Genomic DNA, 14474 nt, shown 5'->3' with positions numbered 1-14474 from the left:
CTGCATGATGTGGAGGGACTAAATCCTATTGGAAAATTAGGCCCTCGATAATTTTAATCACAAAATTTTCTAACATGTCCGAGTACATTATGACCATAATAATCTGCTTGTGAAAAAAACATGGTCCAAAAATTCGATTAATACCACGCCAGGCATTCACTTTTGGGAGATTTTGCTCCGTCAGAAAAGAAAATGCAAAGTAAGTAGTTTTCAAGAGAAGATATGAAGTCTAACAAGGATTTTACAAACTGAACTATAAGGCTTAGCATTAGATTTAATTTCACGGCGTAGCTGCAATTTATAAGCACGAAGTTGGGAACGCTATCAAGCACAGTGGTTTTGGGAATGTTTTGGTGACGATTAACTACGAAATGAACGGTTTAGACATCGCTGGAAAGGCTGCGTGTCCGTTACTTGTTTTAGGTCAACCAGATGAATATTCTTTTAAAACGCTTACGGTTTCCAAAAACTTTTCATGCCATTTATGATTTTTCACTCGGATAATTTCTAATATAGACTCGCATATCATCTATTTATATGACTAACTGATTTTGTTTCTGCAAACCGAATCAAGCACTGTCTTTTTTTTTTTGGTGACGTACAATAATTATGAGGCTCATAACAGCTTGGGCTGAGCAACAGTCTATCGCAGCTGCTCACTTGTGTAACTAAGTGCAACCATGTCAATCCTTTGTGGATATCGTCTCTTCCGGTTACTCCTGCTAATCACCCTCTCTGACTAAGTTCACCTCCACTCTGTCTCGAGCCCTCTGCTACGGGTTGATCCCAGCAGTCCCTTTGATTTCTTTATGCCACCTATGCGCGCCTATTTCTCTAGGCCGAGTCAAATATCTCGGAGATCAGTCCAGCATCAAAGCCTTCCAACGACCTTCCTCTCTCCTTACAATGTGCTCTGCCCACTGCCCACTGCCCAGATGCTCTAGCACATCTGCTTTTTTTAATAAATTTAATACTGACTGCTGTGTTTCTATCTAGTCTAGTCAGTTCCAGCATACTTTGTTCCATTCCTCGTTGTAATGATTTTACTTTTATCTTTATCGCGCTGCTAAATGTTCGTGTTTGACAGCCATAAGTAAGTACCAGCAGAAGACATCGATGAAATACTTGTTTCATTAGAATCACAGACATTCTTGACTTGAAAATCGTCGAGGTACGTCCAAATACTCTCCAGACCCGTTTTATTCGTCGTTAAGACTTCTGGAAGTAGGGAGTTATTCATATTGATGAGTTGATCCAAGTAGGTATATTCTTCAATACTTTCCATTTTGTTGTCCTCCATTGTAATTCTTTCATATGTTACCCACTGATTACACATTATCTGTGTTTCTGAACAGAATTTGGTAGCGAACCACTTTACAAACTGTAACAGGATCATCCATGGGCATATGCAATTCTGTTAAACGTTTAGCAAACAGCAAAACGTCATTGACGAATCTTAGATTCATTAGTTGCTCTCCACTAATTCTGATCCATATACGCTTCTCATTCCAGTTTAATTCTTTTAAATGTCATTTCTATGACTGCTATAAATATTTTTGGAGATACTGAGTAACTGTTTTACCTCTTTTTCAATTAAAAATTCGTCAGTATTTTCTCCAACATTAATGAGTGCTGACGATTCTTTATAAATAATATTCAATATTTTAACTAGTCCGTGTCACTTCACAAGGGTAGTAGGGCTGTCATAACTGTTGATTGATTGACAGAGAGGAATGCTAGGCAAAGAGCCGTGCAGTACTCTTTCGTTACATTTATCACTTCCCTCTTACCTTGTATCTAATAATACTCAAAACGGCTGAAAGGAAGATGTTCTTAAAATATATAATTGATACAAAAATATAAGATTTAAGGCCAGCCCAGTTAATATCTTTAAAGAGGTTTTACAATGTTGTCGAGCGATTAGATTGCTCTTCGCACAAACATATATTATGTATGTTTTATTAAAATTTTTATTTTTTTAATTTTATTTCTTATCTATTTATTACTTTTTTAATCTCATTATAGATTTTTTTTAAATTTTCACAAATACCGCTGTCTCTAAACTTAGTCTATAACAATATGAAACCGTTTGTATATACTAAAATTTATTTTCATTTCCAAACAATTTTTGTGTTTTATTTTTTTAAGTATTCATGAATCCACTTTAAAATTCGCACATTAGTAGTTCTTATTTAAATCTAAATATACGTCTGTTTATTCTTTATTGCACCCACCTAAAAAATATATGAACGTAAATTTTTTAATGATGATGCCCATAAAGGTAATGCAAATTTTGTTTTTCCACTAGTTTAATTTTCTACTAAATAATCAGTAAATTTGTCAATAGAGGTCAGTTTTATTGACGGTAAGTCACAAAAACTAAAAACATACGTGAAATTTAACGCGTTTTATTATTAGATCTTTTCAAATAATATTCCTTACGTTAAAGATTAAAAGGGGGAACCCATAAAATATTTACAATGAAAATTTAATGATGATTAAACAATTTGATTAATAATTTTTTTCGTTCAATGTAGTTGCGCCAGGTTTTAGGTACAAATTTAATTTCTTAAACGTATGTTGAACTAACTTTCATCTACCTGGTTACTGATGGACCCCGTCACCAGTCGAGTAGGTGCGTTTTGACACAATCAATTTTTGCTACCTTGAGAATGAAGCCTTTTTTTCTTGAACATTGGTACATAGTCCCAGCCATAAACCAGTCACAATTTATCCAATCTTGGGTGTCAACTGGATTTTCTAAACTTTGATTGCAATTCTTTGAATAGTAATTTTGTTTTCACAATATCTCTTTAAATGTTGTCAATGGAACTCTTTAAATAATGATTTTTCATGGTTCCACAATGATAGTAAAACTAAATACATAAGCTCTAGAATTGTATTGTATAATACAATTCTAAATACAAGCTCTAGAATTGTACAAAAATAAATAAAGAATTAAAAGTTACACATTTAATCAATATACATAAATAGATAACTCAATACCATTCAAAATACTATTCGAAAAAATAAGTAACTCACTTGGAGATATTTCATCAGGTTCCAAAATACTAGGACTTTTTGGCGTTGACGTTTGACCACTGTAATAATGACTTTCTTCGTAAACGAATGCAAACATAACTACAAATGTAAGAAGAAAGTACACCTGTAACAAAAATATAAAAAGGAAATAAAGATCATACTTTTATAAAATAAATTATAATATAATATGAAGGTATGTCAACATAAATATTTAGGTTATTAATACAGAAAAATTAAACACTAATTTTTCCTTATTAACATAAATTTTTCTTTTTTAATTTAAAACATTCTATCTGTCTTATCAACATAATTTGGTAAAAAAAAGAAATGAAAAGAATGCGCTTCTAATACTGAGTCCGGAATATGATACAGGTGACAAAGCTACTTTAATAATTTTAATAGCCCTTTTAGTGACAAAGAAAAGTACAGAAAAACAATAATAATATAAATTAAAAGAGTTACACATAAAAGACAGAATACATATTTTTTAGAGATGAGGAATAAATTTTAAGAAAAATTGTTCAAAACATGTAGATTAAGCTTAATAAATTTAGTAAAATTTTCTCTTTAATACACTCTTCATTAAAGAAAGTATAAAATAAAATTTTCAAAAACTTTTCTGCTATTTTAGATCGGGAGTTAATATTTAAAAAAATATAGACATTTCTTAACCGATAGCAAAAAAACCAAGAAGCATATTTTAGCTATGAAGTATTTTTGGATTATTTATGTAAGCATCGTAGATAACAAAATTGCTTTAATAAAGTTTTTTCTTAAATGTCTTTGAAAAAATCGAGATCGCTTTTGCCGAGATATTCTCCCACATCTTTAACGAATTTTGAAAAAAAAAGATTAATTGATCAATGCTCCATATAAAAAATTATTTGAGCCAAATTTGACATTTGAGATATAAGATCAAAAGCAGTGCGATATACACCTGTAATAATGTTTTTGCTTTAGGTTAGACCTTAAAACGTATAAATTTGCAAAAAAAATCGGGTGGGGCTGTGTCGAGGCGCACGGTTGTTGGTTTAACGTTCCTCCGTGCTACAGACCGACCAACTTATCTAATTACTTTGAACAAACTTATCTATTTTTTTTTAACAAAACTGAAAGTCAAACTTGACCAACTCTACAGATAAATTGGTCGGTCTGTATGTCAGCAAGTCACTTTTAGTTTATTGGATTGAAATAAAAACGAAACATTGAATGCGTACTAAATTTAATTTTAACATAAAACAGACACTAAATGGTACATGATATTGATTTCGACTAATATTTGACGACAATTTTGTTCAACATTAGTCTATGATATCAGAAGTAAGACATAAGGCATAATAAGCAGCGGTAGAGGTGCTCGCGCCGTCCGCATCGTTCCCTAAGCGCGCCGTATCAGCTTTGCGACGTTCCCGAAACAGTGTCGCTCGCTCGGCACCGGATATCGGGGTACTTGTAAATGGCCCATAACCTCCCCTTTCCAAAGATATGCGTAGCTTATATTTCCGCGACTGGCTTTTGTGCGAGCTGAGGCTGACGTATTGAATTTTTATACTTTTTTACATGTTTACTTTAATTTGTTAAACATAAATATTGTACAAAATACATTTATTGTTACTTAAATCAATCTATCTCGACAAACTAAACACAAACATACGAATCACGTCTAAGTTGTGAGCTACACTGAACGAATATGAGTGAGAGCGCTAATTTATTAAACTAATTAATTAATTATTCTGTGAGTCATGTACGTCTGTGAGACTAATAGTCAGGGAGTTATTAAGGCAGGACGGTATAGAACTTTTCGTTACGCTACAAATTTCTGTTCTGGTACCCGTATGTTTCATTGTGATTTTAAAGACGTTTTACGCCTAAACCCGATACCCTATCTTTATTTTTCTGTTTTTCAGCCCAACGGATTGATCTAGTAGTTATCTCGCCATCGCAATCAGCTGATTTCAAAGTCGAGAGTTCAAAGGACCAAATCTTAGTAAAGGCAGTTACTTTAATACGAATTTGAATACTAGATCGTGGATACCGGTTTTCTTTGGTGGTTAGGTTTCAATTAACCACATTTCTCAAGAGTGATCGACCTGAGAGTGTACAAGACAACAGTTAATTCTCATTTATATTATTTTCATTCATTCTCTGAAGTAATACCTTACGGTGGTTCCGGAGGCTAAACAGAAAAAGTGATATACCCCATTTTTGACGTGATAATCATACTTACTACTTTCAGGATTTAGGGTCGAGAGAAATTCAACATTATTTCTAAACAGTTTTATTTGCGAAAACCCGTTGACTAGATAAGTTGAAATCTGGCATAAATAATTTTTTCATATATGAGACTGGAGTCGAACAAGGAAGTTAAATGTGACCGAAATTTTTTTTACTACAAATTTTTATTTAAAAAAAAAATTATTATTTTTTTTTGGTAATTATTCTTTAATACAGCATAGTTTGATGATAAAAACGTAAGTTCAAGAGGGGTTAATTGGGCCTCAATATTTTCTACTAAGAATTTTGAATTTTTTTTTATTATACTTTTCCTACTGCAAACCTTTTAAGGTAAACACGTCATTTGATCAAGGGGATAAATTCGGACTCAATTTTTTTATGAACATAACAAATAGTTTAAATATTTCGCTAATGTAATCTAAATAAATATAGTATATTTAAATGTTTACATCCTTGTACGAAGCCTAAAGGAAGTATTGTGATCACCAAAAATTTCGGTTTTTGGATTTCAACGGAAATATCCATTTTGACCATCCCTGAATCCATTTTGACTAGTTTCGGCGTGACGTCTGTAGGTACGTAAGTAAGTATGTTCGTATGTATAGATCTCGCATAACTCAAAAACGATTAGCGGTAGGATGTTGAAATTTTTTATTTAGAACTGTTGTAATATCTAGTTGTGCGCACTTCCCATTTTAATTGCAATTGACTGGACCAAAAATGTCCAAATAAACCCAAAATCTAAAAAAAATTGATTTTGAACTTTTTCTTAACTTGAGTAATAAGTCATCATTTCAGCTTTTCAACGATGTATCATAAGTGGTACTTATTTTCATTGCTTCCAAAGTTAATAGCCAAATAAAATTTTAATCAATGAAATATCTGGATCTTACAATGGGAAGGCACATCGGTTGAAATCCGACTTCATTTCCTTTTCTTTTTTTTAATTTACAATTAATTATTTATTAATTACGATTAACCTGTGATTGTAAAAATGTTTTTGCGATAAATAATAATTCAATAATAAAAATTAAAATTAAAAAAATATGAAAAAATATATAAAGTTAATAATGGAATAAAATTTTATGTACTTTTCATTTTAAAAATAATGTGTATATGTAATTTAATAGGCGTACAAGGAAGTCATGTGGTGCCCACATCAGATTTTTATTATATAAAAACCGTATGGTATATTTTAAATTTGAAAAAATCATCAAAAATAAAGGTAGGAAATTTATGCAGTCCTTTGCTGTTTTTTACTTCTTTACTTCTTTCTAATTGAATTTAGTATATTTTACGTTAAAAGTTCCCTTTAATTTTTTTAGAGACTAATGAATTTAACGAGACTTTAACTTTAACTAAGATTATCCTTGTATTAGGTCCATTACAGAAACAAGGATGTTCCATTTATAGGACACCTGTTAAATTAATGGAATCTTCTATTTGGAGATTTTGTTAATTATTTATCGTTTGTTGATTATCTTTGACAAGACACTAAAGGTTTTAGTTTGCCTTGATAGAATTGTGATATAAGTTTGTAAAACAAATGCGTAATAATTTAAAAGGCTTTTAGATTCTACGTTAATAGAACTGCGAAAGTTAATTTTACAATAATTTCAGAAATCATTTGTCATGAGATATAAATATCTTGCAATCTTCTTTCTATTTATTAATCTAAGTCATTCATTAATCTAAGTAAATACTTACGAAAATTAATTTCTTTGACAGTGCTGATCACTTTATATTCGATTTTAAAATATGTAACAAATACTATACTTCAAAAAATGTTAACAAAACAAAAAAGCAATTCTCATTTTTAATTGGAGATTATTTTGAAATAACATAAAATCTGTTTCCTTATTATTTCTAAATGAACCATAAAAAAATATTCCCTGTATCATCTGTAATGGATTGAACTGAAAATAAATTACTGTGGTTTATGAGAAAAAAGTTATTATTAAGTAGACTACATTAAATGTGGAGACATCTTTAGTATTCTTAATATGAGACGTAGTAGTTCTTAAACATGAATAGATTGTTTTAAGCAACAGAAACTTGTCTTGAATAAAATCGCCTAAAATCATAATAGTTATGGCACCCATTATAAATATTTTAAACATCTTCAACATTCAATCATTTTTACTTCTTTGCATAAAGTAAAGGAAGTATTGTTATCGCGAAAAATTTCGGTTTCAGATTTCAACGGAAATAGCAATTTTCACCATCCTTGAATGCATTTCGGCGTGACGTCTGTACGTACGTATGCATCTCGCATAACACAAAAATGATTAGCGATAGGATGTTGAAATTTTGCATTTAGGACTGTTGTAATATCTAGTTGTGCACCTCCCATTTGATTGCAGTCGACTGGATCAAAAGTGTCCAAAAAGACCAAAATCCCCAAAAATTTGGATTTTTGGCTTTTTCCTAATTGCAGTAATAAGCTCTCATTGAGAGCTTTTCAACGAGGTTAATAAGCGGTACTTATTTTCACTGGTTTCAGAGTTTTACCCAAATAAAATTCTAATTAATGAAATATCTGTATCTTACAAGGGGAGGACATTGGTTCGAATCCGACTTATTTTTAATTTAATATATTGTATTATTTATAATTATTAACCTCTTATTGTAAAAAAAATTGTAATAAATCATTCAATAACAATAAGTGTATATGTAATTTAATCGTCGTTCAAGGAAGTCATGTAGTGTCCACATAGACTTTTTTATTTTAGATTTCACAACTAAATTCGTTATATAGTATAAAAAATATATAAAATATCTTACCTTGTAGGTAAATATAAAATATCTTACATTATTATAATACAACTATTTTTAAAATAAATATTTTTTTACTATGCAATGATGTTAGAATTCAAAATCACACTTTTTACTGGAAAAAAAAATGATTTTCTGTTTAAGATATTTTAATTTTTTTACTTAAAACCATGGAAACTGTATACGATAGATACATTTAATTTTAAGTTATTAATTTCAACTGTAGCTAGAATAACTACATGAAAGGAGAAAGTATAATGATCACGTCAAGAATGGAGTATATCTCTTTCTGTTTAGCCTCCGGAACCATCGTAAGGTATTACTTTAGAGGATGAATGAAAATAATATAAATGAATGTGAATTAACTGTATACAGTCTCAGGTCGCCAATCCTGAGAAATGTGGTTAATTGAAACCCAACCACCAAAGAACACCTGCGGAGCGCAATGCAACGTTTTATAGATATAATCCATCTAGTAAATATTCTTTTGAATTCCTCTCGTACAAAGGAACAATTAACGGTTCAAATATTGAAGCAGAAGAATAATAAATAATAAGCAAAACAAGGGACCCAGCACAGTTCCCTGCAAAGGAACATTCAATAAAAGTACATCTCAATTTCAAAATTAGAAATATGAAATCTGCATATTGCATGCTAACAGCGCGCCATGCCTAGACCTGCATCTCGATCACCGTCAGAAATGAGGGACTCATGTCGGAAAGAAAAGGAAGCAGCTTAATATTAAGTTCAGGGGAATGTTTTGGTTGCTAAGCAGTGGGGTCGCAAGTATCATTACCTAACAAATAACTGCTGTACTCAGCGGTTACTATGAAGCACGACAAGTGAGAGTAACATCGACGTCATACAGCGATTCAAAAAAAAAAAAAAACTATTGAGAAATATAACAGAAGCATCGTGGTTTGCGAAAAACACTGAAATACACGATTATTTGGAATAGCCAACCGTTCGAAAGGAGATTCAACGATTCGGTACATGGTAAAAAATGAGACTGAACAAATATGTTAACTGACTCGCGGTTAACCTCCTGAATAACAGTTAGGATGTTAGGCGCCTAAAACGACTGCGTATATTAGATCTGTAAGTTCACCGAAATTTGAGGTGAATCGGCTATCCTAGGGTGCTGTACATCGTCAAAATTCTTCATTTCATTTCACCATTTACTTTTATTGATACTTTGATTTATCTCACTGTTTCTTTATTTAATTACTTATTCTTTGTATGATTGATAAGTGTATTTTTGGTGTTTTGTTTTTGCTTTTTATGTTCTGAAATTCATCAACGATATGCGATAAACATAAATAAGTACATAGAAAGATGCGTCGAAGGATCGTTGATGAAGTTGAACGTCCTTCGACGCATCTTTCTATGTACTTATTTATGTTTATCGCATATTTATATACTACTGTATAAAGTATGTATACATACTTTGAGGAATTTCAATGAAAACCCTTCTCTGCACGTCATCCTTTTTGCTATTCAAATTTATGTACGGTTCCGGTAAATTGGGACGGATAGTTCAAAATCCAGTATGAATTGAATAGAAATTTTTTGTGATTTTATTTTTAAAACTTCACGGGATTACCTGATAAAATTTTGTGTAATTCAATCTATAAATTAGTAACTTTTAGTCGGATAAACATAAAAAATTTAAACACAAAGGGAATTTGAATTATTATAAGGATTATTACTGCTCTAATTATTTTTGTAACTTGTTTTATTTAATTAAGAGAAAAGTAATAGAGAGATCAGTTAAAATTGTGGCGGAAGTGTATAATTTGAAGGACTTTCAGAGTCACATGCGCGTGTGCGCACGTGTACACACAATCTTTAGAAATTTTCAAGCTGGATGTTTGAAATGCTCCAACGGGAATTTTAAAGATAACGAGTATATTATAGAGAAATGTTACTATCACAAAAGAAGTAATTATTATTAAACAAGAGCTGTGCACAATGAGATCCTAGGGACGTAGCCGTTATGTGCAGTTACAACAAATGTGAATGAGTTAATCTGAAAAGAACTAGAGACAATAGGGGTTGAAAGAGAAAGGAAAAAAATTGTATCGCTATCTCTTTCTCTTACACATGCGAGAATATACTGTGTAACTGATACACAACAATCACTTGTATATTAACACTATCTCGTTTACTACATTAGGAAAAGAAGGGTCTGAGAGCAGGAGAAACATTTAGGAAAAAGATTTTATTGAGGAAGAGAGCGAATAGGAGAAACTCTTGTTAAGCTTGTTGTAAGCACAAAAAAAACTGTACTTTACGTTCGTGTCTCTTTTATTGCTGACCTACCGTTATATACACAAGAATTTTAATTATTTTTTGAATATTTTTTTTATTTTCTTAACTTTTGTTTTCATTTTTCTTTTATTTGTCTTTCTCGATTAAAAAAAAAAAATCTGATGTGGACCGCACATTACATACCTATACGTTTATTTAATTACATATATTTTTTATGTATTTATATTTTTTGTTACTTTTATCATTATTATCTATTATAATTTTTTCAGATGCGAGATACATACGTACGTACAGACGTCACGCCGAAACTAGTTAAAATGGATATTTTCGCTGAAACCTCTGAAAACCGACATTTTTCGTGATTACAGTACTTCCTTTACTTCGTAGAAGGAAGTAAAAAATATCTATTGGATCGTACAAGTTAAGTAGACCGGGACAGTCCTTAATGTCTGGTTTTCAAGTAACCAAAGAAAACGTTTTGTTGCTTTTTTTTGTTAGCTATTCAATACTTTTTTTCTGTATATATAAATATTAATTGTACTATATATAATAATATGTATTATCAATATATATATTGATAATCATATTGTAACTACTTACGTAGACCGAGATAAGTCCTTAACTTTTGTTTTCATGTAAACAAAGAAAAAGGTCTTTGTAATCTCTCTATTACTTTTCTCTTAATTAAATAAAACTAGTTACAAAAATAATTAGAGCAGTAATAATCCTTATAATAATTCATCTTTTTTTTTGTGAGTATCTATCAACATCTATACACATATCATACATATACATATACATATATATATATATAAAAAACAAAAGTTTTTCTGTTTTTTTTTGCTTCCATCCGGATGATCGGACCTTTACGTTTGATTAATTCTAAGTCATCAGCAACTTCAGCTAACAATTGTACAGTAATATTGCTTTTGTTCAGAACTTTCCCGTTTTGAAAGGTCCATACTAAAAATTTCAGTCAGTTTTACACGAGCCATTAACAGATACCTTTCAGCAGCATCTCTAATAATGATTCTACGATTATTGATCATAAAGTCCTTTATATTGTCGATATTTTCATCATTTCAACACTGTGATTATTCATTTGTTAGAACTGCAATCATTTTGTCGTTTTCAACGTCTTAAATCCGTTTATAACATTCATAAACAATTCCGGAATTATTATCTATTATAAATGAACACAGAGAAAAATATTGACGGTATGAGCTTTTGATTATATTGCAACAGAAATGGGGTATGAAGTCATTCGACTACCACTGTATCACTGTCAGTATAATCCAATCAAAAATGTTTGGGCGCAGATAAAAAGTGAGACGACAGCCAAAAACAGTAAATTTCAGATAGGAAGATGCCATAAACCGTGTAACAATAGATGACTGGAGAAAATGCGTTCGTTACACAGCAGAAAACCTTCAAGTAGAAATTTTTGAACGTGTGGGAAAATTAGGGAAATATTTTAAATAAAATAAAACATTTCAGATACGAGATAGTAACTTCTAATGCGAACCAGAGTAATGTAATAAATATTTTGCTAATAAATACGTATGATGAGTTGACGAAACGTTGGCCTGTAAAGAGAAAATAAATAACTCAGTATTGTATTATTATCGTTGAGTACGGGGGGAATGAGGAGAAACTTTAGTGTGTGGAAGGAGAAAGATTGCGTGACCTTCACCCGTAAGATGATTCCAAATCTATAATATTACTATATAGAATTTCTTGAGGGTAAAATGTAGTACGTACACAAGGTAGTTTTGAAGAAGTTTTCTGTTAGTAGTGTAGTGGAAAACAATAACAATAATAATCATATAAATAGCAGATTGATGAAACATTTAGGAAAGAAAAAATAAACAAACAAAAAAATTGAACAGAGAGGAAGGGAATGAAAGATTAATACACAATCGGCGTGTACATTAAGGCGTTATATTACTCTCAGCGAGTGTAATTACTCTATAGAACTAATATCGAGAACGTATAGTCGCTTAAGTCTTCTAACATCCTCACCGTTGTTTAGGAAGTTTACGGCCAAGTGGTTAACGCGGTTAAAAGGCATGTTTCAAACTAAAACGTTGTATTTCTTCCTTGACGTAGCGCAGACCCAAATATTCGTGGATTTAATCGTTTTTAGCAAGCGATGGCGTCTCACCTATACACCTCGTTAGTTTGTTTTGAAACCGTTGTATAATTTCAACATTTGATTTGCTTGCCGTGCCCCATAGTTGGACGCAAAATGTTCGTATTTGTTTTCAAAATTTCTGAGTATAAAAGTAGCTTATTAGACAAATGTAACTCAGATCACCTGTCCAGCAACCATTTAATTTCCTTGAACTTCACGTTGAATTGCTTTCTCTTCTCCTTCACATGAACCTTCTACGTCGAACGACGATTCAAGTGAAGACCCAGTTACCTTACACTTTCAGTAAGTGAAATTAAAATGTCAGCTAGGTAGACCCGTGAACAGTATCCTCTCGTTACTGTGAATGTCAAATAGCTCGACTTGATTAACCCTTTATTTCCATGTATCCAGCCACCTACTGATTACATTTAATTCGAATTGTAGGTTAGTTGAAGCCGTATTATTATTACTTATTATTATTGTTATAATTCTGAACTAAGTATTATTATTATAGCAATAATTATTAATGTACATATCAAATAGTTTTTTTATAATTATTATTAACATCTTTTAAATATAGAAGTGGTTGTAAAATTTTATGACCAGTATCAATTTTGAGTTTATCTTCGATTTATTTGATCGCCAATCGTATAAATATATGATACATTAACAATTTTAATCATTAATTTTGTATTATTAAACTTTAAGGCTTTTAGGTGTTATTAAGTCAGAAATAATGAATAAAAGTAAATTCTAATCCAGCAAATGTATCCTACAACCGTTCTCTAAAATATTGATGTGGTTTAAAATACACCCGTTCGGTTCAACTCTCTCATCCCTTTTCATTTCAGTCAACGTTTTTACATTACTCTTTCACTACCCATCTCCCAAAACTCGTGCTCATGTGTATATATATATATATATGTTACGTTGATTTACCTTCTTAAAATCCCTTGAGCCTCCTATCAACTGAAAATCCTAATACATACAGTTTTTTTCACGCAAAATAAAATATTCCATACTATATGAAAAATGTATTTCCATCACAAGTTTAAATTGTTATAGTTTTTAAAATGTATTTTTACTAACTTCTACTTTACAACGTAAAATAGATAGTTAACAGTAAGAATTGGTAAGAATTATATAACATTCATCTGCAGAATTAACCATTACAGTGGTTTAATTAAATGATAATATATATAATTTAACATTACGGAATGTTAATACAGTACGGTAAATCTTAAAAAAAAAACATTTCAGGAGTTACAAACGAAATTTGACAAATGCTTCCATCTCGAAACAATTTATTTTTCGCTATTAGACCATCGCACTCCAAACCGCTACGGCATCCTAATGACATTTTAGATAAAAAAGAAGATAAATGTGTAATTATTTATTTAAAAGGGCATTTAATAACAAACATTTTGAGATACAACCTTAACCAAAATGAGGGCCTCGAAACAATCTATTTTTCGCTATTAGACCATCGCACTCCAAACCCCTACGGCATCCTAATGACATTTTAGATAAAAAAGAAGATAAATTTGTAATTATTTATTTAAAAGGGCATTTAACAAGAAACATTTTGAGGCACAACCTTAACCAAAATGAGACCCCTGTGCTGGTACAGGTTGGTAAAACAAAATTTTACAGTGCTGGTACCTCAAGTATGACAGTGATAAAGAGTATTAATACAGAAAATATTAAGTAACAAATTAGTTATTACAAAATAATAAAAATCAGCTGTTTTTGTTTTGAAGCAATGCATTATATACAGTGCTTAAACTCGAAAACAGAGAAATATATTAAAATAACATTACATTAATAAATTTGTAAATAGAAAAATAAGATTTATAATTTTTTTTTACGAAAGAAAATATAAAATGTTTCAAAAGAGGTAAGTGGTACTTCTTAAATAATTATTCAATACTGAAAAATACTCTTAATAAACGACTTCCTAATCGTCAAGTAAATAAAATTAAATATTTTAAAAACCCACGACGAAATAAACCGTGAG

General features: G+C 30.8%; 1 protein-coding gene across 1 annotated transcript in view; it reads right to left on the bottom strand.

The window, feature by feature from the left end:
- The window catches only part of LOC142328921 (uncharacterized), a 407317-nt gene that overhangs the window by 148076 nt on the left and 244767 nt on the right, over positions 1 to 14474 (bottom strand). The window contains exon 3 of the mRNA XM_075373089.1: positions 3043 to 3166. Within this exon, the coding sequence (XP_075229204.1) occupies positions 3043 to 3166 (124 nt within the window). The remainder of the gene's footprint in view (positions 1 to 3042; positions 3167 to 14474) is intronic.

This window comes from Lycorma delicatula, chromosome 8 (assembly GCF_047948215.1).
Source record: "Lycorma delicatula isolate Av1 chromosome 8, ASM4794821v1, whole genome shotgun sequence".
NCBI classification, from domain to species: Eukaryota; Metazoa; Arthropoda; class Insecta; order Hemiptera; family Fulgoridae; genus Lycorma; species Lycorma delicatula.
Note: the sequence above shows the minus strand (reverse complement) of the source record. Positions and strands in the feature narration are given on the sequence as shown.